This window comes from Mercenaria mercenaria, chromosome 9 (assembly GCF_021730395.1).
Source record: "Mercenaria mercenaria strain notata chromosome 9, MADL_Memer_1, whole genome shotgun sequence".
In the NCBI taxonomy this organism is placed as follows: Eukaryota; Metazoa; Mollusca; class Bivalvia; order Venerida; family Veneridae; genus Mercenaria; species Mercenaria mercenaria.
In genome coordinates this window covers 59,121,083-59,148,956 of record NC_069369.1, presented here as the reverse complement: position 1 = coordinate 59,148,956, position 27,874 = coordinate 59,121,083, and the positions used below count along the sequence as shown (strand labels likewise).

The following is a 27,874-nucleotide window of genomic DNA, read 5'->3' as shown; positions in this document are numbered from 1 at the left end:
TATGACTTTGGGGGTGTGTGCGCTCTAATCGTGAGCCTGTATGGCACTCTTGAATGCCTCGACAGATCCGGCACATACAGTGCTCTCTTCCAGATGGTTCCAGTTCACAACAGTTTTTACAAAGAAAGAGTTTTTATATTGGTCACTGCTCGCATTATCAACTTCAAAACATTTAGAATTGTTTGTAACCTGATTTTCAAGAATGTTTTTGGTCACACAGTCTTTATATTTCACGGGTTTGATTTTACGTCGGGGTCGGTCTTAGTCTAACTAAGTACTCACAGGTGTCTATTGCCGGTACCATACCCTCCACTATCTTGAATAGCAGCGTCAGACTGTTGTACTCTCGCCGTTGCTGTGATGTTGGGAGTTGAAGCTCCTGGAGCATCCTGGTGACACAGCCCTCGTCGCGGGATCTATAGTCCTTCTTGATGAAACGTGCCGCTTGTCATTGTATTTGTTCGATTGCGTTCACGTCCTTCCCAAGATATGGGTCCCAGATGGCAGATCCATACTCGTAGAGCGTACGAGGGAGATGTATGCAAGCTTCCTGCAGTCTTGCGGACAGTTTCGGATGTTGCGCCGTAAGAAGCCCAAGTTGGAATTGGCTTTCTTGCAGATGTTGGTGATATGAGTGCCCCACTGCAGATCTTCAGATATGGTGACGCCAAGGTATGGATTACATGGTACTTGTTGAAGAAAGGTGTTGTTTAGCTGGAAGAAGTGAGATGATGCTTGACGGATGCTGAGGATGTAACATTTCTTGGCGTTGAATCTCATGCCCCAAATTTCAAGTAAGCAAAATTCAAAACAGAAACACAGGATTCGACCTTATTTTTTCAATGTTGAAGTAAGAATTCTGTCTCAATAAATCCGTTTATTTGAGGCACCCTAGAAAAAATAAAACTGACATTTTTATTTTGTGTTTTATAGTTGCAACATGTTTCCCAATAGTTTGATATTTCTTTTATTAAAATTAATGGTAAAATGAGTTCTCTGCAAACGTTTTGGATAGTGGCCATTACTGTGAATTTTGTCTCTATCCATCTATCTGCCGTTAACGTCAAACCCCTTGCGGGAACGTAGCTCTACTTGAGCTTAAGGAGATACCATAAGTTATACAAAATTTATATAAAAAAAAAAAAAAGACGGCACGGTAAATGTTGTTTAAAAATTGCAAAAGAGTGCGAAACACGGTCACCTTTAAGAATATACCAAGCAAATGCCATTTTGTAAACATTACTATTACTATTACTGTAGGGATGTAATACCTTAAATGAAATAATGCTACATTGCAGGCTTGGTTTCGAACGTATAGCGGAAAACAGAAATTGAATCAACGTCATGAATAATGCTATTTACCATATGTCCTTGATATGCCCGAGTGCTTCGTATACTTTCGGTATTTATAAATCTTTTTGGTGTTTATGATCTTCTTATTGGAGATAATTTGTGCGTAACTAATAAACAACATGGCGGCATCCGACGGATGGGTTGATTTATTGAAAAAATCGCAAAAAACATGCATGATTCAAGATGGTAATGCTTCTTTTGTTGTTTAGCTGTTATTCAATGTATGTACAGACTAACAGAATAAAATTTAGCACATTATTTTAGTCGTGGCGCAATTTTTGACACACGTCCTACGAAAAATGTATCGTGTATCTAACATCACGGAACTAAACAGGTTGGTGAATGAGGCTGGTAACATTGCCCAATCGGGCTCTCAACAGAAAAAATAGTATTTCTTGAAAAATAACGAAGATATTTCTTTCAGACTTGGTCCATTTATTAAGCATTACTGGTGCTGATGATAAACCCGGGGATCAAACTAAACTGCTGTCGACATAGCTGACGATATAGAATATATAGGAAACTGCTGACCACATGGGTAAAGAAGGGTATCGGAAAGTGCTGACCATATAGATAAAGAAGGATAATTAAATCGATACTGTCTAATGATATAAAGGTGTTTTAAACGGGTCTTATTGTTAGCGCAGAATAGTTTATTTTATATAAGTACTAATAGCTCTAGTAACCGTTATTTTTTACTAATCTGTGAGGTAAATCATATTTTGATTTAAAGCGAAAAAAAAAAAAATTATATTATAAATGTATAATTTGTAGTGTGTGATCCAATTTTACAAAATTAGAGGAAATTCAGATTGGACAATGTGTGTAAATAATTAATTATTCTCAACTAATTTTAAAATAAAAATAAACGCAATCATACCGCTCGCACACTGAACATTTTGAAATATATAAAATGTGAATAATATTGTATTGTAATATTGACTAGCATAACCTCTATTTGCCTTTATAATGGCAAATAATGAATAATTTCATCATAGAAAGGTAATATATGATTGCTATGTTTGTGATACAAATCATTTATAAACTAATTTGTCGACTAAATAAAGTATACTATCACCCTTAAATGGTGTTAATTCAATATGATTATCAACATCATACATGCCATAATTTTTTCAGAACGTTTCCGGGATTCTGAGTTAAAATTTCCGGGATTTTTACCTTTTGTCCGGGACATACACCGTGACATTGGTATTCATCTGTTTCATGCAAAAATATCATAATATACATGTAGTTTCCCCGAGACTAAACATTGTTCACTCGCTTGTATTAATTTGCGGCAAATGTCGTCTAGCTTTCTAAGGGAGGTAAATACATGTATACGGGTAATACATCTATAGTTCGGCAAGTGAATTTATTGCGCTCCCGAGGTGAACAGAATTAGGAGACTTACTATATACGAAGAATCAACCTGGTCATCGTGATTTAGATTCTAGCTAATTTGGTATCATTCTAAAGCTTAAACATTTATCTAATAATTAAATGAATCCTTAAAGGAATAAAATAAATCTTGTAGATAAAATCGACAATATAAAATATTTGGAGTCGGGTCAATTTTCATGGGTCGGTCAGCAAAGGCATTCAGCATTTTAATTTAAAATATGTGTGACAATCGATCTAGATCTTAAATAATTACAACCTTTTAAAATAATTATCATTTAATTGACCGTTTTCAATAATCTCCTCCATAAAGGCTACATGTAGCTTTACCGCCAACGTGCTAAAAACAAAGAGATTTACCACTATTGTTCCTAATTTAACTATCATAAAACAGTTATTGATTGTATAATCCTGTCATTTCTTAATCAGGGTCATCATAATAACTGACTGTAACTTAATCAGTGTCATCAAAAGATCGTCGCGTGATCAAAGCAGGCTTAATCAACACGTGTCCCGCTCGCCCGCTCGAGGGTATGAAAGTGATTAGGAATAAACAATGTGACAACGGGGACTGTTTATTGTGTAAAATTTAACAAATTATAGACAAAAACAAGTTTTTTGGGGGATTGTTTTTATTTGTTCCTGTATTTTTATTTTTCCGGGACATTTTAAGACTGTCCAGGACACCGGGACGAGTATGTAATTTCCGGGACAATCCCGGACAATCCGGGACGTATCACATGTATGCCAACATGGTGTTAATCTTCATTACTTACTGATGTATGCGCAAGCTGAAGTGTTCATTTCTCACAAGCATCGAAAGCATCTTTTGTGCTGATACATTATTTGGAGAAACTTATTATAACGTGTGCCTATGAAATATTCCTTACTTTATCTTTAGTCATTTAATTACCATTCATTGTTTATAGGGGTATTCATTGAAAATTTACTGACTGAATAGCGAAGGCAGAAACATTTGTCGCGAGCGGGCTAAGAGATTAAAACTGACTTTTACTGTTCAACGAAGAAACTAAATTGCATCAAAGTCTTTGATTGCATTAATTTGGATTACATAATTATATTGAATGATGCAGTATTCGCATACTAAAGTCATTGTGATATTGGTCTTTCTTATGAAACACATTTAATCACTACAGAATTGCACAGAGTGACATCCTGTATATTTGTTGTTCACACTTAGCGATAACCCCAATAAACGTGTTAAGAACAACACTAGCCCGGGGCCACCACTTGCTTGCAGTGCTCCAGCTAGCCATTTACAGCAGGGCGCATCGCCTGTTCCGAAATTAGTTCCGCCCTGTTGCCCCGCCAGGCACCCTGCCCATTTTACAACCATTCATTTCTTTTTTTTTTAGCCAAACTTCCCTTTTTTGCCTCAGTGATTATAATACACTGCTTTATTGCCCCCTTTTTATCAAGTGATACACGCCGGGGGGCATTGACATAATTGCAAACAATTAAACAATTACCTGCTGTAATCGTGCCCGAGGCAGACCATGATATTATAGACTGCTCCACTAGCATTAAAATCATTGAACCTTAGTGTTAAAACAGTTTGCAAACCAGTCTGAAATCATTATCATTTCGGGCCACCTGTCAAAGTGTACTTTCGTTTTCGGTAATATAGTCGTAAATACCCCTTTATACACAACTGAAACTTAAGTCCAGACAACAGACATTTATATGTAATTAATAAAAATCGATCACAATCAAATTTAAATAGGAAAATATTTTGATTTTATCGTTTATAAGTTTTTGAAATCGAAAGTAAGTTGTCGTCTGCTTTGTGAAATTGCCGATTTTTCATGAAGATTTCTTTGAAATTAGTTTACTAAGATGCAATGACAGGGTACACTTTAATGTCAGATACTGTGAAATGCTGTTAAACTGTCTTTGCATCATAATATTTTTTTCAAAAATATTGTTTAAACTGGACATTCCACGACTTTTAGAAAAAAGTGTAACCATATCCAGATATAAAATTTTGGATACCCGGAATATGTCTATTACAAGTGCTAAACTTGCTTTTACACTGTTGTAAGTTAAAAACTTTGCCTGATTTCATTTATTTAAGTGGAAGTTTAAACTTTATTTTCTGTATATAATATGTTGCAGGTATAAATTTATAAATATCAAGTAGCCTACATGAAGAAGATGTGTACTGAAATTGTAACAAGTAAAATAGGCCTAAACACATATAGATATTGTTATTCAGTATGCAATTACAAAAAAAATGTTACAAGTTGAAAATCAATGCCAAGTAAAATACAAACAGTAGAATTTTTAGTTAATAAATAGGTGCATTAGAGATGACAGACATAGACTATTAAAAGACCATACCTAAAGAGTGCCAAAAAACATGCCTAAATTATGCCAAATTTCATGCCAAAAGTATGTTAAAATGCACTCGGGTGAAACACAATATAGGGAACAGTAGTGTTGCACTTGGAGGTGAAAAAAAAAGTTCTTAATTTTGGCAAAAAAAGTATTTTTCTACATAGTAGAGTGCTTCAAGTATAAGCAACTTAAGTGGTTTGCTGGTTCTTGCATCGGAAATGTAATTTTTAAAGGCTGATAAAATGCATATTTTTGCTGGTTACGGACACTACAAGTGGTACATTTTGTAAAATAAAGCTTCAAATTTATGATAAACTTGAACTATTTTTACTGTTTTGTAGGACAAACACATGGAAATACATAATGCAAGGCAAAAATAAGACTGGGAAAGGTATAGATACTGAAAAAAGAAACATATTGTTGGATATTGATTTGTTGCTAAAAAACATGTATATTTCAAATCATCTGACATCTTCAATTTCAGTGTTAATGATGAAAACTTAATGAAAAATCAACACACATTCTGTCTTTGTTGAAACAAAATGACTTAGATTAAAGGAAAAGTGATTGATTTTCAAAAAAATCCTAAGTATTGATAGAAACCAGTAATTGGTTACGGACACTACGAAAAAGTCTCAAGAATGGTTTTGCATTAGATGATGTTAAAACATTAAACCCACTCGTGAATTATTTGGTATAATGTTAAAATGATATCTGAATGGAAAGTGTATTTAAATTTGATATTCTTCAAACAAAAATATACAACTTGCCAAATTAAAACCAATGAAAAAGAAAACAGAACAACAAAATCTGAAAACTTCCTGTTTTCATGAAATCTTGTAACTTAATAAGCAATATTAAGTTCTCTAAGTGATACATTATTATCAATACTTTGTATTCATATCACACAATTAACACTTACACTTTTTTACTCAAGAATGTCACTAACCAGAAAAAAGAAATTAACTTCATGGTTATGGACACTACACTATGAATTATCTAACAGAAGTACACATATCTATAATCTTTTTGTAACTTCTTTTTCAAATTTTCAGATGTTTTGGTGTTAAAAATGTAGCCCTATTATCAGTCATAGTAGATTCATCTATAAATGCAACAACATTGTCTCTTATCTCCTATGACAGATCCTGTCTGTACAGACACATACATTTCTTTCCACTCTTTTTACTTCATCCTGTGATTTTGATATTAGTTCTGCTTTCTTAACTAATCTAGTTTTGAGTTGCTCTTCTCTACTTCTTGTTGCTGTCTCATTCTACAATCCTTCTTTCTTTCTCTCTCATTTTTCTTTTAATTTTCACATTGGCCTGGATTGACTTTCTGCCTTTCTTGCCATTTAACCTCTTCTAACCTATTCAGCATTTTTATGCCTTTTAAGTTTCAGCATTGCAGCTGCCTCATCAGATCAAAACTCTATATCTGAATCACAAATGCACAATGAAATCAGACATACTTCTACGTATCAAGCAATTCAATTGCAATATAAAACTAGATTATATCCATACGACACAGATGCGCACACATACTGTGCCATTCTCTATTAAGCAAAAATGATCATAACTGCCTCCAGTAAAAATATACTTAGAGAAGATTCCTTCCCCTATGGTCATCTGCACATAAAGCTTGTTCATCTGTTAAGGTTTGAAGCAAATCAGGCTAAAAGTTTGGGAATCGTTGGACACACAGGATTTTCCCCTATCATACTATATTCCATATAGCAAAAAATATCAAACAGCCATAACTAAAGTAAAAACAGTCACAGAAAGAATTTCTCCCTTTATGGTCATCTGCACATCAAGTTTGTTCATCTGTGAAAGTCTGAAACAAATCAGGCTACTAGTGTTGGAGGAGTTGGACACATAAAAATGTTTCTCTACATTGTTGTATATTCCTTATGATTAAAACAGAAACTATCAAAGGGCCATAACTGTAGTAAAATAGTCACAGAAAAAAGTCCTTGCTTTATTGTAATACACACATTTTGAGCTTGTTCATCTGTGAAAAGTTTGAATCAAATCAGGCTGATAGTGTGGGAGGAGTCCGACACACAAGATTTTTCTAGATGTATTCTATATTTCTACATAAAAATATCATAACTGTGGTTAAAATAGTCACTGAGAAATTCCTTCTTTTATGGTTATCTACACATCAAGGTTGATCATCTATGAAAGTCTGAAGCAGAGCAATCTAATCGTGGGAGGAGTTGGACACACAAGATTTTGAATGAACTGATGGATGTACATACATAGAGCAGCAGCACTATATGCCCATCACATAAATATAAAATCTCATCTAAATGAATATACATGTACCTGTCATCACATGGTTTGCACTTTGTACTTCTTGAAGAGATTTTTCTTTCATTTGCAAGTTTTTAGATATAACTTTTAATCATTAATACTCGTAAAGATTTATTCACTTGAACTGTAAGATGTATAATAATTTAAACAGAAATTTCAGTAATACTGGTTGTTTTTTTTACATTGTTTAATTTCTGTAGTGTCCGTAACCAGATAACACTGCCCCTCTGAAACATTTTGAAAAGAAACATTATTGTAAGCTAAATGAATTTGAATTATCTTAACAATGATGCTCCTGAAGAAATTTGTCTTACTGAATAACTGTTAATTATCATTATCACATCTTTACATTTTTGATATAAATCTGTGCAATTTAGATGATAAACATGATTTTTAGCACTTTTGAACTGTATCTATATTTTTATATCTGAAAATATTTGTCAACAAATAAATATATTTGTTTTTTCTCAATAATAATAAACTTTGAAATAATAGTTTTTCATTTTTCTGTAAAAAGATGCAAGTTTTGATTTTTTCAGCTCTGGTTACGGACACTACAGTTTAAAGTAGCATTATTAAATAGACAAAATTTACCTTTTGTAGTGAAATTATTAATAGACCTATTTAAATTTGTAATCAGTGAACCTTCCATATTGAAAAAAATAGTGATTCTTTGTCTCTCGTCGCTTCCATGTTTGCTATGACATCTTTCAATTTCATGCTGCAGCAACAGAAAATGATGCTGTATATAAAGATGCCGCAATAAGGGTTTTCCAATGCGGTTGCAACATCAACAAGTTGATGAAAAATAAAGTTGATTAATTAACTTGTGAAATCAGTTATTACTTTCATAAGAATACCTATAAATAAAATTTGAAAAAATGTTTATTTACACCATTGAAAGACAGGTTACGGACACTACAGGGTTTTTGTAGTGTCCGTAACCATATTAGTGGTGCTACAGCAAAAATGTAGTTAACGATAAAGGAAATAGCAGAAAAAATTAATGTCAACAGTTAAATTTGATAAGAAAAAATCAATAAAGACTCTCATAATATCTTACAAATCTACAAAATACAATTGGTTACAGACTCTACATCTTTTCATAAAAACCTGATTTTCAATTTTAAAAATTCATACAATTAATTTTCAGAAATACATGATTTTGATTTTTTTTCTGTAAGTTCTATCACACCAGAGAAATGATTCTGGACCAAAATATGAAAGAAAAAATAATGTTAACATTGCAATTATTCATTATAACAAAAGGAAGGAATTTCAGTGAAAAACTGCATAACATCTTACCCATTTCACATTTTTCTTGACAGCTTCAACAATTTTCATCCGATCATGACAAATCAAACACCAAAATAATCCTTAAAAAATTGTCTTTATGCTGATAACACCAATTTACATGGAAATATATAACATCATACCATTATTTTATTTGAAAAATATGGAAAATTCTAAGTGCAACAACATAACGCTTCAAAAATGACTTTTTCTAGATGCGTTTTTTGCCACTGCTTGAAAACTATTTGAGCTAGATCAATAAAATTTGGCACAGAACTTCTTCATATTTAGTGTTATGAAGTGTAAATGATAAATTGCAATAAAGGGTTAGGAAATTTATGAAAACTGTGTATAACAATGTGATATTCTAAATGCTCCCTATATTGTGTTTCACCCGACTGTATGCATGGACCAGTAATATTTTTTTCCCGGGGGAGCACAGTCCCGGACCGACCACCACCCCAGAAGTGCCCTTTTCAGTGCCAGCACCCTGCCCTTTTTTAATCCTAGCTGGAGAACTGTGCTTGTGTAATCCACAGATATTTAATTGCATAATACTGGATTGATGCACTCTTAGAAAATATATACATGCAATATAATGAATGCTGACCGAAAAAAAAAAGTTACGTTGTGGTCTGCATATTTTCATTACATCTGATATTGCTAAAACGTGCAGACAAGTTAAATACAAATGTACAATGTAATCTAATTTAATGCGCGAAAAGAACACAAGTTAAATACAAATGTACAATGTAATCTAATTTAATGCGCAAAAAGAACACAAGTTAAATACAAACAAACTATACTGTATAAGTGCAATAGCGATAGAAAGTGCTGACCAGTTATATATAAAGAGAGAAATATTGAAACTGCTGACCGCTTCTGTATAACTGTGAAACAATAATTCTGCTGACCATTTCCCTCTATTTCTATGTGGTCAGCAATTTCATGCAAATACGATATCGCTAGAAAGTGCTGACCAGTTAAATATAGTGTGAAATATTGAAACTGCTGACCGCTTCTGTATAACTGTGAAACAATTATTCTGCTGACTATTTCCCTCTATTTCTATGTGGTCAGCAATTTCACGCAAATACGATATCACTAGAAAGTGCTGACCAGTTAAATGTAGTGTGAAATATTGAAACTGCTGACCGCTTCTGTATAAGTTTGAAACAATAATTCTGCTGACCATTTCCCTCTATTTCTATGTGGTCAGCAATTTCACTCAAATACGATATCGCTAGAAAGTGCTGACCAGTTAAATATAGTGTGAAATATTGAAACTGCTGACCGCTTCTGTATAACTGTGAAACAATAATTCTGCTGACCATTTCCCTCTATGTGGTCAGCAATTTCACGCAAATACGATATCGCTAGAAAGTGCTGACCAGTTAAATATAGTATATAAATATTGCATTCCTGAGAGGGTGATATGAAAAATGTTCACCGCGAGATATATGAATATTGACCGAGGCGCCAGCCGAGGTCTATATTCATATTTCGAGGGGTGAACATTTTTCATATCACCCTCTCAGGAATGCAATATTTATTTTATTATACCGAAAGCTTATAAGGGTCAAAGCATTTACTGGAAAATCAACATAATAATTTAACATAAAAAAGTAATTACTAACCGAATAATGAAGACAGATTTAAAGAGTCTTTACTTGTTAGCACTCATAATTTGTGGCGACTTTGCTGTGTAATAAGACTTTTTTGATAGATTTAGCCGAGACGTTTACATATCGCTGACCCCTATATTTATTCTAATATTTCAACATTGTGTCAATCAGTAGCATTCGAAAAACGGCGATAACTTTCTTTTTTCTAAACGAAACATATAAGTGTGAGCACTCATTTTAGTTAGATCATTTCCAAACTTATTGTGGTAGTTTCGATTCAATATTTGATGAAAACTTGTTTTCGAAATATTTTGCACGTAGCATAAAAAAGAAAAATCGGCCGTGTTCGCACATGCAAGAGCACCAGAAAAGGGTAATTTAATCCTAACGTATAATTATATAAGCGTCTCGTCTGAAATCAGTCTCTCAACAGGTGATATAAAAAAATAATATCACATGCGCATAAAAACAAAATAACGCTGTTGCGCATGTGATATGAAATTATGGATCATATCACCTGCGCAGAAATTGAAAATAATGCCTTTGCGCATGTGATATAAAATCACTGGGGAATATGATATATTATTCAAGTTAAACTTATGGGAAATTTGCATTGGACATTTATGTGAGGTATAATAATGTGAAATATTGAAACTTCTGACCGCTTCTGTATAAGTTTGAAACAATAATTCTGCTGACCATTTGCCTCTATTTCTATGTGTTCAGCAATTTCACGCAAATACGATATCGCTAGAAAGTGCTGACCAGTTAAATATAGTGTGAAATATTGAAACTGCTGACCGCTTCTGTATAAGTTTGAAACAATAATTCTGCTGACCATTTCCCTCTATTTCTATGTGGTCAGCAATTTCACGCAAATACGATATCGCTAGAAAGTGCTGACCGGTTAAATATAGTGTGAAATATTGAAACTACTGACCGCTTCTGTATAAGTTTGAAACAATAATTCTGCTGACCATTTCACTCTATTTCTATGTGGTCAGCAATTTCACTCAAATACGATATCGCTAGAAAGTGCTGTCCAGTTAAATATAGTGTGAAATATTGACACTTCTGACCGCTTCTGTATAAGTTTGAAACAATAATTCTGCTGGCCATTTCACTCTATTTCTATGTGGTCAGCAATTTCACGCAAATACGATATCGCTAGAAAGTGCAGACCAGTTAAATATAGTGTGAAATATTGAAACTGCTGACCGCTTCTGTATAACTGTGAAACAATAATTCTGCTGACCACTTCACAGATGATAAAGTCGACCACCTTGGAATTATTCGATTGCATTTGGTTATTTATATAATTGAACTCACCGTCTAATAGCAAGCACTGACAACACCAACTGGTGTAAACAAAAATAATATTGGTAAATATTCTGTATAAATAATGACTTAAATTTATCTGTATAACAAAATATTTATCCAAAATTACTGGGGAAGAGGGTGGTTTTTAAGCATGCTCACTGTCAACACATATAGGCCTGACATTGGGTCACTTTTAATTATTTGATCCAGAGTTACTGTTGCAGCATTTTTGGGAAAGTTTCAATATGATACTATGAGGAAAATTTTGTAAATGATAAAGTGGTCAAATTTATCATCAGTCAACGTTCTTACAGTCCCCATTTTACATACCCCTTTCAGGGCCTCACTTCGTGTGAGTTTGCTTACTTAATATAAATCTGAATTATGTAAAGTTTTCAGCAAATGTTAAGCTTTATTTTGATACCAACCATTGATAACAATTAGCAGAAATAAAAAAGTTACAGGTAAAAAACCTCATTTTCTGTCCGTGTTTATCATCAGTACCAGTACATATGATACAAATCAAAATAACAATACCTTGGTTGCCTTCAGTTTTGGTATAGTTATTTCCCCTTTTCATATTTTTATGACACGTAATTTTTGAAGTCCAAAAAAAAATGTTCTAATACTACTGGTTGGGAACCATTTTCCAGACACATTTTCATACTTCGGCTCCATTATTCCCTAAAAAAATATTTGGCATAAATGAAGCCCACACTGCACAAACTTCAGCTCCTTCCACATCCAATGTTGTAATCAGTATCGTGTTACGACGTAAAATATGGGTTCCATGGGGCCTCAAATGGGGTCACTAAAATTTAAGTTATTTTTCGTCAGGTAAACCAGTATCCGGACAAATATTTTGACGGTATTTTATTGTTAAATTGATATCAAAATAAGTAGTTGAACTATTTCTACACATTTCTTTATGATTCATCTCTTCAAAATTGCACATGAAGCATAACCCGACGCTCAATAGCAGCTACGAAAACAAACCGAGGTTGACTATAAAAAATTCGAATTTCGTCTTATACGAATTCTTGATAATTCCAATAGATATAGAATAAAATTAGTGCAAAAATCGACAGCCCTGCATCTTACGTAACTTTTAGCTTGAAATTAAAAGTAGAACATGTTATCAGCAGACAATCATTATGTAGTTTGATTATTTCTTCCCCACTTGATACCTCAGCATGTGTGAACTACTGCGCATGCGCAATGCTATCTTCATGCCCCGTTAAGACAGAAAGTTGTTTTGTAAACGCAGGTGAGTTATCATCAAAAACCCAAACATTATACAGCCTTATAAAATAGTGGTTTGTTGTAGACATGAAGAACAAACATCTAAATGAACTAGATGAAACAATTACATGAATAACAATGAAATAAAGCGGATATTACATGTGTCCAGAAAATGGTCCTGTCCGGAAAATGGTTCCCAACCAGTAAGTTTAAAACAAAAAAGGGTTCAATGGCTTTCTAATGCTCACAAATTATTGCACTAGTACAATGTACATGAATGTGTACATTTTACTGTGCTTTCACTTACAACATTATAAAAAAATGTTAGTTGTAAAAAAATTGTTCCAAAGAGTTATAAAAATAAATAGATCGGCAACTTGAAAGGCAATAGAGCAAATCTCGGCAATATCCCGCAGCTGTGAACAAGATCTTGTTACCGGAAGTGACGCATTCTTCACGCGCCATTTTGTATGCGAAAGAATGACACGGTCAATTAATAAATCATCATCATATGACCACGCCTTTTTTTACTGTAAGAAACTTGTATTTTGTGTCTTAAGACTTATCATATTAAACAAATGTTGTTTTAGAAGCTAAAATGTGTTTTAAATGTAGTTTTAAACGTACAAATTGCAACTCCATGCTCGCTTAACTAAGATATAACCCTGCCCATAATACTCGCAAGAGGCGTGAGGCAGTAAACATAGATAGATAAACATAGATAGATACAGAGCTCCAGATAAGCTTTTGGTGCAATTGGGTATTTACCCATCACTTTTTGTCTGAATTGGGTACTGGAGATCTGAATTGGGTAAAAATAATATCGTTACCCAGCCTTTTCAGATGCAATTGGGTATTTGTTAAAACCAGTTGGGTATTTTTCCAATCTCGCACAAAACAATTGAGTATTTTTGCTTACAGTAAACATGGTATATATCATTAGCCAGGATTGACTAATTACATTGAAGTACTTAAATAGCACCCTTCAAGTTTTAATACAAAAACGTGTTTAAAATTGTAATGAAATGTGATTAATTAAAACAGTATTGTCTTCTTTTAAATTGTTTTTACATGCCTGTGATCAATGTAAACATGTGTATTTTAGTTCATAGTATCAAAGATATTTTTCTCCAATCATTTAATGTATTCTGAGATACTTTTGTTCCATACTGTTGTTTTCTTTTTCACTTTTAATGCAGTCGGAGATCAATTCATCAATATCCCGAACAATGCGTTCACTGCAGTATGCGTTCTCCCATAAGATGTCATCCAGTATCGATGACACTACATCATCACAAAGAGATAACTGCCATTGTTGAACAACAAAAATACCCACTAATTTGTTTGTTTGTGTTGCAACAATGTTTTTTCTGCTCTCTTTTACATTTTATCGGCGTAAAAAAGAAAATTGTTTACAAAGCGTTCAAATAACACTGATCAGCTGATTGAATGGTCCTATGATTTTTCTGATAAATTGCAACCTGTTTTGTGGTAACGTATAACCAGTCAGTTGTCTAGCATTAAAGTCTCGTACCCATTCTAGTAATAAGGAAAATGCGATACGCAAGCGATTTTTTATAAATTGGGTATTAGGAATTTTAATTGCTTTTTAGTACGCACACTATATGAATTCAATTGGGTTTTCTGCAGTTTTAATTGCGTAAATACGCAGCTTATCTGGAGCTCTGTAGATAGATAGATAGACAGACAGACAGACAGACAGATAACGCCGAATCACACTCGGACGCGAGATTGCAACCAGTTGCCATTCTGTGTATTTTATACTTCTTTGATTGTTCACACATCTGCACTAGAAACAAAGTATTAATCCTAAATATATAGAATAAAGGTATTTGCGCATAAGTTTGGAGCTATAGAAAGCCATTGAACCCTTTTCTTTTTTAAATATTGCATTAAAACATAATTTTTTGGACTTCAAAAATTATGCATCATAAAAATCTGAAAAAGGGAAGTAATTCTAACAAAACTGAAGGCAACAAAATTATTTCTATCTTAATATGCATCATATGTTATGCTTAATAAATGGACCAAGTTTGAAAGAAATATCTTCATTATTTTTCGAGAAATATTAGTTTTTATGTCGAAAGCCCGATCGGGCAATGTTACCAACCCGTTAAATTTAGCTGTTTATACTGGTAATATAGCTACATAGCCTCAGGTAACCAACTTTCTGCAGTTTTCCAGCATAATTATAGTAAATTTCTGTCAAAAGAGTCACACGATAAGAACTATATTGTGTGATTATAGATAGACCTACCTCATACCCACCATGTCAGTGAGAGGACACAATCAGAGATTCTTGGTGCCGTTTGCCCGAACCCTTACCGGTACCTATCAGAAATCCTTCTTCCCAGATACCATCAGGTTTAGGGCTGGATCAGTATACCGGTATATCGATATGAATTGAATATTCATGTTTACACCGATACGCATATCGGCTTTCTTTGTTTATCGATATTATATATCAGTGACACCCCTTTTAACACAAAATAAAATCAAACTTCTTCATTTTTTTATCACTTTACAATAAAATATTCAGAGAAATTAAAAGAAAAGTACAATTTTGTAACCTCGGGCCGCCATTATATGCCATAACAGTCATTGTGTAACCACTTCTTGTTTTGACAGCTAAGTTCAAAGACATCTGCCGACAATCATGACGTCTCAGGTAAATCAAGCACGCGATTTAAGGAAATCTCGCTTTTCATTGGCTTTTTATTTTTATTCTCGCACTGACTGGAAATTACCCACTAAAATGAAATGAAATCCATATGTAGCGCAAGTAGTTTTCCATTTCGGGCACACCTGCTACGTAATTTCAGTTGCAGGGAATTCCATTTACATGGATGTTGTTACCGCGCGTGTTTCTGTTTTAATTTTAGCAATCTTAATAATTAAAGAAATAAGTAAAAACAAAACAAAACTTAAAGATCTGGTATACTAATAAAGGCCCTGCATAAGTGTTAAGTTCTCAGTCTAACTGTACAACTTTAAGCAGAAATATATGCATTTTCCCGACATATACAATGTAGTTCAAAAATATAGACTGATACATGTATATGATGAAAAGATTGTGCCTTAACGTTTCTTTAACAATTTAATTGAGTTCAAATTATGTAGGAGTCCACACAACTAGACATTTTCAGTTTCTCACGGTCATGTTACCCGAAACAAGCAATTATTTTGGACCCGTCATGTAGTAGCTTTGAAGTTATAGGTCCTACTAGATGTTGTATTGAATCGTCAATACGTTTCTAGTATTGATCCTTCTTTATTGCTGTATGTATCGTATTGATTTTTTCCATTCAATACACAGCCCTAATCAGGTTAAGGAACAGCCTTCCCCAGACAGTTGTAAGCTGCACAACACTACTGACTGGCCACCACCAAATCCAGACCACCAAACCGGACAGTCCCGTAAACGCTTGATTTTGGTCTTTAACCTTGCTTATATGTTTACCATCAAATGGATGCTTGATTTGTAACAACAAAGAGAAGTTACAACGGTTAAATTTAAGTATTTTACAAGAAATGCTACATTTATTTCGTTTGCACTCACTTAGCATGTTTACAACTTTGATAATTTAGCGCATGGTTTTAATACACCCTAAAACACATTTTCATATAAAAATATTCACTTCGAAAAGTGAAATTTAAAAAAATTTTGTTAGGAGAGATACTATTAAATTATCAATTCAAGAGAGGTAATTCGTGCAATTCTATGACTCAGTTAGTGTATGACTACTTTCCCTTGGTTGAAAATAAGGTTAATTAATTCAATGTTGAACGTAAATTGAAAATAAAGTGACAATTCGCTGTCTGTAAACATGGTACTGTTTGACCTTAAACAATGTGATTTGGTGACCCTTTGTTCGGGCATGATCAGAATGATCCCCTGTTACCCTAGTTGGCCCAGAGTGAAAATTGGGTCAAAGGTCAAGGTGTTAGGGACCTGAACATTAAAAATGGTTTCTGCTCAATATCTGGACAAGTATTTGACCTATGACCTTGAAACTTCATTGGTATGTTGGTCTTGATGTGTACATGACCCCTATTGATTTTGGGGTCAATGGGTCAAAGACCAAGGTCACAGGGATCGAAATATTGAAAATTGTTTCCTTTCAATATCTGGAAATGTGTTTCACCTAGGATCTTGAAACTTCATACGTATGTTGGTCTTGATGTGTACATGACCCCTATTGATTTTGGGTTCACTGAATCAAAGATCAAGGTCACGGGGATCTAAACATTGAAAATTGTTTCCGCTCAATATCTGGACAAGTGTTTCACCTAAGACCTTGAAACTTCATAAGCACGTTGGTCTTGATGTGTACTAGATTCCTATTGATTTTGGGTTCAAAGGTCAAGGTAACAGGGATATAAACATAGGCAATGGTGTTTTTCTCATTTTGATTTTTTTACACCAATTGATTTCTTTAATTTCATTTTCCACAGGGCTTTTCATCAGGAAATTGGAAAGAGTCCCCGGCCTTTCAAATTGGGAAATTTGTACGCGATAAATAATGCTCATTTTGGGAAAAGAGCATTTTATTGAAACAGGGTCTTTTTTCCTTCTGCAAAAGAGGTATGTAACAGAGGACAGTCCGACACAATTTGGTGGTTTCCTAATCATAAATAAGCTCATTGCTTTCTATTTTGTGAAATATAATTGACAAAATTTTTTTTGTTTGTTTAACATTTTTGGAAGTTGGAAAAAAATGACCTCATTTTCAATTGGGAAGTGGTGGAATATCGGCCTCTGTTATGTAAGGATGAAAAGCTCTGGTCTATTTCTTTTTTTCCCTTTTTAGCACACCTAAGCCAGATGCACATGGTGAGCTTTTATGACCACTCGATGTCTGTCGTGTGTGGTGCGTCGTCCGTCTGTCAACATTTTCTAAAAAATCTTCTTCTTGAAAACCACTGGGCAGAATTACACCAAAAACTTCACAGTAATGATCCTTTGGTGGTCACCTTTCAATTTTTTTTTCAAAGAATTGAATTCCATACAGAACTCTGGTTAAGATGGCAAAAGGAAAAATTTAAAGAATCATCTTGTCCAAAACAGCAAGGCGTAGAGCCTTGATGTTTGGCATCTGACATCATCTAAATGGTCCTCTTTGAAGATTGTTCAAATTGTGCACCCGGGCTGAAAAGAGGCCCTGCCACAGGGATCCTAAGTTTTACATAATATTGGAAAAAACTTAAAAGGTCTTCTTGTCTGAAACCACAAGACCTAGGCCTTTGATACTCGGTATGAAGCATTTGCCTGTGATCCTCTTCCAAAATTGTTCAAATTATTACCCTGGGGTGAAAAGAGGCCCTGCCTCAGGTGGTCTCCAATTCTACGTAGACATATAGGAAAAAACTTTAAAAATCTTCTTGTCTGAATCTGCAAGACCTAGGCTTTTGATGTTTGGTATATTGTATTGCCTAGTGTGACTCTACCAAGACTCTTCAAATTATGCCCCTGAGTTGAAAAGAGGCCAAGGGGTCCCAAGTTTTACATAGACTTATATAGGAAAAAACTTTAAAAATCTTCTTGCCTGAAACTGCAAGGCATAGGCTTTTGATATATGGTATGCAGCATTGCCTAGTGTTCCTCTACTAAAATTGTTGAAATTATGCACCTGGAGTGAAAAGAGGCCCTGCCCTAGGGGTCGCAAATTTAACATAGACTTATATAGAAATTTTCTTTTTAATCTACTTGTCTGAAAGTTTAAGGCCTATAATAATAATAATAATAATAAAATCTTTATTTAATGAAGGTAACATACAAAGTGTACATAACATGAAAATGAAACGTAAACTTATTTTCAGTATGGCCTTCAGTTAACAACAACAACAATACACATGTATACAAACATTTACGATAAATTTCACAAAATCATATTTAAAAAAAAATATATATATATATATATCAATGATCAATGTATTAAATACGATTAGAAGCTTCCCATTCATCCATCCGACAGACACTCACATAATTATAAGACTATTAAAGAGAAAAAAAAAACAAACAATAGCAAAACAAAATAATAATAAAATAACTGACATCATGGTATGTAAAAACTGTAATAATATAATTATTTTAAGCACTGGACTGTAACATGAACAAATGTTGTTTGATATTATTTTTGAATGTTTGTAATGTATTTGATTCCTTAATTTCAGCAGGTAATTTATTCCAAATATTAACGCTGAAGTACAAGAATGAATCTTTAAGATAATTTGTACGAGGTGTTATATGCAAAACAAGATCTTTGTGAGCTGTTGATCGTAGATTATGCAATTTATTATTTGAGACATTTAATATTTCAGTCATGTAGATCGGTACCATGTTATGCATAGATTTGTAAACCATCACAGCTGTGTGATATTTTACCCTGTTGCTAAATTTAAGCCATTTTAGATCATTAAAAAGTTCTAATGTAGGTGACCTTATCGGTCTGTTACGGTAAGTATAATCTTGGCCGCTCTTTTTTGTATTACTTGCACTTTATTTATGTAACATTTTGTATCTTTTCCCCAAATAGTGCAACAATAATCGAGAATGGGAAGGATATATGCATTATAGTACATCAATTTTGCTTCTTCACTAAGATAAAAGATGATATTTTTCAGAAGTGCAATTTTTGCATTCAATTTTTTACATACATTGTCTATCTGAGCATGCCAATTTAGTGTATTATCTAGATAAATACCTAACATTTTTTGCACTGTAACATTTTCTAGCTCTATGTCATTTACTTTTAATTTTAGAGCATTACATTTCTTTACTTTCATCGAAGAACCGATTATCATACATTTTGTTTTCTTTGGGTGTTAAGACATGTTATTTAGAATACACCATTCATTGACGTAGTTGAGGTTTTGTTGTAAAGTGTTTTGAATTTCATCTAACTGATAACCGGAGTTACCGGTATGCAGTGTAGAGTCATCAGCATATAAGTCTATATTAAGTTCATGATGTATCATTGATATGTCATTGATTTTTAGAGCATTACATTTCTTTACTTTCATCGAAGAACCGATTATCATACATTTTGTTTTCTTTGGGTGTAAAGACATGTTATTTAGAATACACCATTCATTGACGTAGTCGAGGTTTTGTTGTAAAGTGTTTTGAATTTCATCTAACTGATAACCGGAGTTATGTAGTGTAGAGTCATCAGCATATAAGTCTATATTAAGTTCATGATGTATCATTGATATGTCATTGATATATATCAAAAACAATAAAGGTCCTAGAATAGATCCTTGAGGAACGCCCAATTTGACGGTAAGTATGTCTGATTGTAAGTTACCCACCTGGACTAACTGTTTCCTATTTGATAGATAAGACTTAAAAAGAGCTAGTGTATTTCCAGAAAAATGGTATAATTTCAATTTGTAAAGTAATATTTCATGGTCGACAAGATCAAACGCCTTTCTTAAATCAAGAAAAATTGTTCCAATTATTTTTCCACTATCAATATCTTTAATCCTAGGCCTTTGATATTTGGTATGTAGCATTGCCTAGTGGATCTCTAACAAGATTGTTCTAATTATGCCCCTGGGGTGAAAAGAGGCCCCACCCTTGGGGTGACTTGTTATATGAGCTTTATAGGAAAAAATACTTTTAAAAATATCAGATCATGTTTTCTAGACTGTTTAATCATAATTACCTGATGACCCCAAGTGATCAGGGGTCACGTGACCATGACCTACTGACCTGCTTTCTGGTTTTAAGCTCAGCGTGAGCTATTGTAATGGCTTACCATTTGTCGTCTGTCCATCCGGCACATCTATCCACACTTCCTTTAAAACAAATCTCCTCCTAAACCACCAGGCCAATTCTGATGAACCTTCACAGGGATGGTCCTTGGATGGTCTTCTTTAAAAATTGTTCAAAGAATTGAATTCCATGCAAAACTGGTTGCCATGGCAACCGTAAAGAAAATCTTTAAAAATATTCTTGTCCAAAACCACAGGTCATAGGGCTTTTATATTTGGTATGTAGCATCATCTAGTGGTCCTGTAATAAGGTTGTTCAAATTATTCCCCTAGGGTCAAATATGTCCTGCCCTGGGGATCACATAGTTTACGTAGACTTGTATAGGGAAAACTTTGAAAATCTTTTACTCAAAACTACAAAGAGTAGAGCTTCAATATTTGGCATGTGACATCATCTAATGGCCTTCTATGAAAATTGTTCAAATTATGTCCCTGGGGTGAAAAGAGGCCCAGCCCCGGGGTCCAAAGCTTTACATAGACTTATACAGGTAAAAACTTTGAAAATATCTTCCTGTCTGACACCATAAGACCTAGGACTTTGATATTTGGTATGTAGCATTGCTTTGTGGTCCTCTACCAAAATTTTTCAAATCATGCCTCTGGGATGAAAAAAGTCCCCACCTCAGTGGTCACAAGTTTTCCATAGACTTATATAGGAAAAATCTTTAAAAATCTTCTTGTCTGAAACCACAAGACCTAGGCCTTTAATATTTGGTATGTTGCATTGCTTTTTGGTCTTCTACCAAGATTGTTGAAATTATGCCCCTGGGGTGAAAAGAGGCCCCACCCTTGGGGTCACAAGTTTTACATAGACTTATATTAGAAACAGTCTTCTTGTCTGAAACCACAAGACCTTGGCCTTTGATGTTTGGTATGTATGTTGCATTGCCTTGTGGTCTGTACCAAGATTGTTGAAATTATGCCTCTAGGGTAAAAAGAGGCCCTGCCCTGGGAGTCCCATTTTTAGTTTTACATAGACTTACATAAGAAAAACAAAACTTTTTAAAATCTTCTTGACTGAAGGTTCAAAGCCTAGACTTCTGATATTTGGTACGTAGCATTGCCTAGTGGTTTTCTATCAAGATTGTCCAAGTTATACCCCTGGGATGAAAAGAGGCCCTGTCCCGAGGGTCACTTAGTTTTTTTATGGGTTAAATAGGAAAAATTCTTCAAAAATTAGCTGATCATATTTCCTAGACTGTTTGATTATAATTACCTGATGATCCTAAGTAATTAGGGGTCCCTTGACTGTGACCTTGACCTACTGAACTACTTTCTTGTTGTTTTTTTTTAAATACAGCCTTTGAATTTTAATGACATATACAGTTTTGCACACCAATCTTAAAACTGACTTTCAGTGACCATGAATGTGACCTGCTGACCTACTTTCTTAATACATGTATTTTAGCATCAGTTTGACATGTGAAGTTTGTAGTTCATATTACTCAGGTGAGTGATACAGGGTCATCATGACCCTCTTATTGTTGGTGAAGCTTAAGCATAGAAATTTGTTAAAGCAAGCAACTAAACGCAGGTGAGCAATATAGAGCCATCATAGCCCTCTTGCTTAAGATACAGCCTTGAAATTTGGATGATATATACAGTTTTGCCCACCAATCTTGATACTGACTTCCAGTGACCATGAATGTGACCTACTGACTAGGGGTGTAACGATACATCGAACTATCGATGCATTGCGATACTAAGTGTCCCGATAGCATGCATCGATAGAAAAGTCACGATCCAATAACAATCGCCGATAGTTCCTTCAACAATCGATAGTTTCGATAGTTTTGAAATTTTAGTAAATACAGAAATAATTTATAATTTATAAACCAAGAAACAGAGCCAGCTTTCATTTGCGCCTCAGAAAATGTTTATGTCTCCATTACAATAATTACCCTCAAGGAATTAAACTACCATAAAGGACTGAGAAGTCTGGGAGATAATTAATAAATTTAGTTTCTTAGAAACTTTGATTAAATATGTTTAAATAACCTGTTAATTTTAGATGAGAAAATGTACTATGGACATGGAGAAAGAAGGCTACTTGTATTATACAGCAAACTGTTCGGTAGGGCCCTTCATTTAGTGCTGGTACACCTTAATCCGATCCGTTAATTTTCGTCTTTTTCGATGCTTTGGGTTATTAAACATGTTGACATTCGCAACAAAATGGCCGATTCGTTTGAGTATACCTTGCATAGGTTTATTGTTTTACTTATTGTTCCAAAGCCAAGGAAGGCAAGAAATATTTAATGTTAGAATTATTTCTGTCCGTTTCAGTTGTACAAACATCTCAATGTGTGTTAACAGCAATTATAAACAGTGCCGTCTCTTACACTGTGTAACAATGCCAGTTGGTAGCTTTACTGTATAAAATATGATGGCCGATAACTGTATCTGTATCTGTATGGTTACACTGCAGGACCTCGCGGTATATTCGCAGTGGGAGAGAGGCGTATACTATTAGTCGCACTTCTGAAGGGCCGTTTTAAAGCCCTGTAATGTCCGCGCACTTACAACCGAGGGTTCTAGGTTGTTCCAATCAATATGTTACCATTGATTCGTGCCTTAACATCAAATTCGTGCCCAAACAAACGGAAGGAATGGTGCCTCGCGAGACCGCTGCGCGTGTCCGAGTACTTATCAAGTTTCGCAACAAGTTTTTTGCTCGTCACTTCAACCATCAAAATGCGCAAGAAACAGGTAAAATACTACTATTACAACAATATCCTAGTACCTGAACCCTTTAATCTCTTTAATTCTGTCTAATAACAGCCCATAAATCTTAATTTTGCATAAAATTTACATTCTTCTGCATTTTGACAACACGGAGACGCTTGACACACTCAAGTCACGTGATATTTATCATTTAGTTACACTTACGTCGAAAAGTTGCGCTACACATTTTATGATACAAAAAGCCAATTAAAATCCAATTATGGATTGAAGTCTCTTCAATGAAAATTCTTACCTGCTCTGAGATTTTCTTTCATTAAATTATGAGGGAAAGTTGCATGCCCTCAGATTATAAAAAAAAAGATTGTTCTAACCCCATATGATGATAAATAAAGGCCAGGCTTGACTACAGATCTATATGTTTTATATCTTTGCTTATTGATTGCCAATATGATAAATTTAATTCTTGATAATTCTTTCATTGTTCTAAATTAACCAAAACAAGTATGAAAAAAAAAAATTTTTTGTAGGATAAGCCAAAGAAAATAAAGGACAAATACAGAAAGTACACGCCTGAATCTATGCTGCAAGCTTACGAAGCAGTAATGAGAGGGACTCCAGTCAAAAGAGCTGCAAAACAGTTTGCAGTACCTGTGCAGACATTAAGGGATAGGGTAAAAGGGCGTATAGACCCTAATAACTTTCAGTCTGGTGGTGAGACTATATTAAGTAGGGAAGAGGAGGAGACCCTTGTTGATCATGTGGAGGCAATGGCTGAACTAGGTTATGGATTTTCAAACGTTCAGCTGCAGCAGTTGGCTGGAGAACTGGCACATGATATGGGGAAAAGGTCAAAGAATAAGCCTCTCAGTTATAACTGGATTTGTGGATTTTTAAAACGCTGGGAGCATAGACTAACCAGAGTAAATCCAAGGAAACTTGACAGTCAGAGGGCCAAGTCATCAACCCCTGAAACTGTATCTTCATATTATAAAAACTTGCAAGATATCATAACTAAGTATAATCTTCAGGATAAACCACATTTGATTTATAACATAGATGAAACAGGTCTCCAACCAGAACATAGACCACCAAGTATACTGGCAAGTGTTAACACCAAACCCCAGGCAGTTACGTCACCCAGATCCACAACAACAACTCTTATTAGTTGTGTAAATGCAATTGGAAACTCTCTTCCACCTTTTTTTGTTTTTAAGGGTAAACGTTTCAATCAGGATTTGCTGAAGGGAGCCTGTGCTGGAGCAAGTGCAGCCATGTCAGAGTCCGGCTGGTCTAATTCACATATATTCCGGCAGTATCTTGAGGAACATTTCTTACCTTATGTATCAAATGGTGAAGGCAGCAGTCAGCCAGTACTACTTACGTTTGATGGGCATGCATCTCACATATCATCCAGTTTGATAAAATGGGCCAAGGAGCACAACATTATATTATTGTCTTGCCAGCCCATACTTCCCATCTCTTGCAGCCACTTGATGTTTCTATATTTGGGCCATTCAAGTCTTTTTATTATTCTGAATGTGCTTTGTTCATGAGGCAGAACATGGGAACAGTTATAACAAAGTATGACATTTGTAATATTGCATGTAAAGCATATTTGAAGGCCTTCACTCCAGTCAATATACAGGCTGGTTTTAAGAAAACAGGGATATACCCTTTCTGTGCAGATGCTGTCCCTAAAGAGAAGCTTTTCCAGCAGAAGGCTTCAGAGAAGAGAGCCCTTTAGAAAAGGTAAAAGCCATTAAGTCTGGCAAGGTAGCAGTAGAAGAATTCCTTAAACTGAAAACTGAAAGGAAAGAACTTGAAAAGAAAAATAACTCAGACTGTGATTCAAATGTCATAGTATGCAGTGCATGTAAAGCCAAGAAATTAAAGAAGCCAAAACCAGGTGGTGTTGCTATAACTGAGGATAGCTTCAACAAACGACTAAATGATTATGAAGTAGAAAGAGCAGAAAAAGAAACACAGAAGCCATCAACTAAAAGCAAAGGCAAAACAAAAAATGCAAAACTTAACCTGGAAATGCATTACAGCCCCAAACCCTCCACAAGTGGCTTGAACTTGGATGCCAAGACCAAATCTCCAACCCCTCAGAGCCTGACAGACACTGAAGATATGGAAGAGGATGTTTCTGAAGCTGATCTGTGCTGTGTGTGCCATAAATTATCACCACCCAACTTACATAAGCTTCCGTATCTTAAAATTGTAAATTGGGCAATGTGTGAAAAGTGCAGCCACTGGGTACATCTGGCCTTTTGCACTAAAGTTACAGTTGTTAGAAGGCATAGTGTGTTCTTATGCCCACACTGTGACCAGCAATAATGTCATACTACATCAAAGTTTCAAAGTAGTAAATATGTTTACCAAAAAGTATGAAAAAAAAACAAAAAAATGTTAATGTTTACAGTTCATATTTAAAACTTTACCTTTAAAATGTTGTAAATACTTGGGTAGTGTACTTTAATTATTTGCATTAATTACCACAATGCCTTTCAAAAATTCATGAAAGTGACATTAATCCACAGTGATATGAAGAAACTTTTGTTGTGTAGTATAGAACTGGTTTCCCTGATCATACAAACTGTTGTAGAAAGCTGGGAACCAAAGGGCACGAATTTGATGATAAGCGTTTCAGCGATCCAGACTGTCAAGGTTGGCTATTACAGGTATGTTTATTTTTAGAAACGGTTAAAAATCGTTCTGTTTTTTGTTGTTTAGACAAAAATAGAAGTTCAGTTGTTGCAGAAAATAGAAATATGTTAAGTTTACGTCCATTTTTTACACAAGTAGCATGTAATTACCCACTTAGGGGCACGAATATATGGTAACACGGCATAATTGTCTGTGGAAAGAATGAATGTTTATGAAGTGTACTTTTGCACTGTATAGGTTTAAAGCACTTATTATGTTTAATTGCTGATCTGGTTACAATGTTAGATGTTGTAAAGTCACTAAAAGTTTTTGGTTTAATAAATCTCTTACCACAGATGGGGGCCAGATAGGATTCCATAGGCATAGCTGGCACCAGCCCCTCAGCCACCTTGAAGAAGAAGACTAATCTAGCCATCTTCCATCTGTCCTGTAGTGGTTGGAGGTTAAGTTCCTGTAGCATTTTTGTTACGCATCCTTGTTCCTTGGTTTTATAGTCGCCTGTAATGAAGCGTGCTGCTCTGCGTTGTACTTGTTCGATCCTATCAAAGAAGTATAAAATACACAGAATGGCAACTGGCTGTAATCTCGCGTGAGCTCGTGTCAGAGCGTGATTCGGCGTTATCTTACTAAAAACAAACATCGGCGAGCATGCAGTTACAATTTGTACCTTTAAAACTACATTTAAAATACATGTTAGCTTCTAAAACAAGATTAGTTTAATGAGAAATGGTCTTAAGACACGAAGTACAGGTTTTTTTTTGCCATCGAAAGAAGCGTGGTCATACGGTGATAATTATTTTACTGATGAATAATTGCTTTCGCATACAAAATGGCGCGTGGAGAAAGCGCCACTTCCGGTAACGAGATCTCGTTTTTTTGTCACGGGAGGTTGGCGAGATTTGCTCTATATGCCTTTCAAGTTGCCAATCTATTTATTTTATAGCTCTTTGATCCTATCTATATCACGCTGTATAAATGGATCCCAGACGATGGCACTGTATTCAAGAGTGGAACGTACAAGTGACAGGTACGCCGTTTTCCTGCAGTCTTTGGGGCAGTATTTCAGGTTTCGTCTAAGAAACCCAAGAGTGGAGCTAGCTTTGTTGACAATCTTGTTTATGTGGTTTCCGAATTTTAGATCTTCTTGGAAGTTGACACCTAGGTAAGGATTCTCTTGTACTTGTTGAAGGATGTGGTCACCAAGTTGGTAAAAATTGGATGAGCGGTTATTAATGCTCATAACATAGCATTTTTTAGCATTAAATTTCATGCCCCAAGTCTTGGCCCAGTCTTCAAGTGCGTGTAGATCGGCCTGTAGAGCTACATGGTCTTGTCGAGAAGATATTTGTCGGTAGAGCAAACAGTCATCGGCAAAAAGACGAACTGAGGACGTAACACATTCTGGTAGGTCATTGATGTGGCATAAGAAAGCTAGGGGTCCAAGAACAGTTCCCTGGGGGACTCCAGATTCGACCTCAACAGCTTCTGATGACTCGCCGTCAATGACTACTTGCATGGTCCTGTTTGTGAGGAAGTCACGTAGCCAGTTGTTTATGTTACCATTTATGCCATACTGCTCCATCTTATGAAGAAGGCTCTCGTGGGGGACCGTATCAAACGCCTTGGAAAAATCAAGGATCACAATGTCGATCTGTGAGTTCTCATCGTACATTTGAAGCAGGTCATGATAGGTGGTTAGTAGTTGGGACTCACAAGAATAGCCTGATCTAAAGCCATGGTTCAAGGAGGATAAAATGTTGTTTCTATCAAGGTGGTCAAGGAGGTGTTTGCAGATTATGTGCTCTAGGAGCT

General features: G+C 34.8%; 1 protein-coding gene across 2 annotated transcripts in view; it reads left to right on the top strand.

Annotated features, from left to right (window-relative positions):
* Window positions 1-1,391: 1,391 nt before the first annotated feature.
* The window catches only part of LOC128559532 (protein DPCD-like), a 39,851-nt gene continuing 13,368 nt past the window's right edge, over window positions 1,392-27,874 (top strand). The window contains exon 1 of one of the 2 annotated variants that reach the window (XM_053551503.1): window positions 1,392-1,539. In XM_053551503.1, the coding sequence (XP_053407478.1) occupies window positions 1,473-1,539 (67 nt within the window). In that variant the 5' untranslated portion in view covers window positions 1,392-1,472. The remainder of the gene's footprint in view (window positions 1,540-27,874) is intronic. The other variant, XM_053551504.1, reaches the window with a different exon arrangement.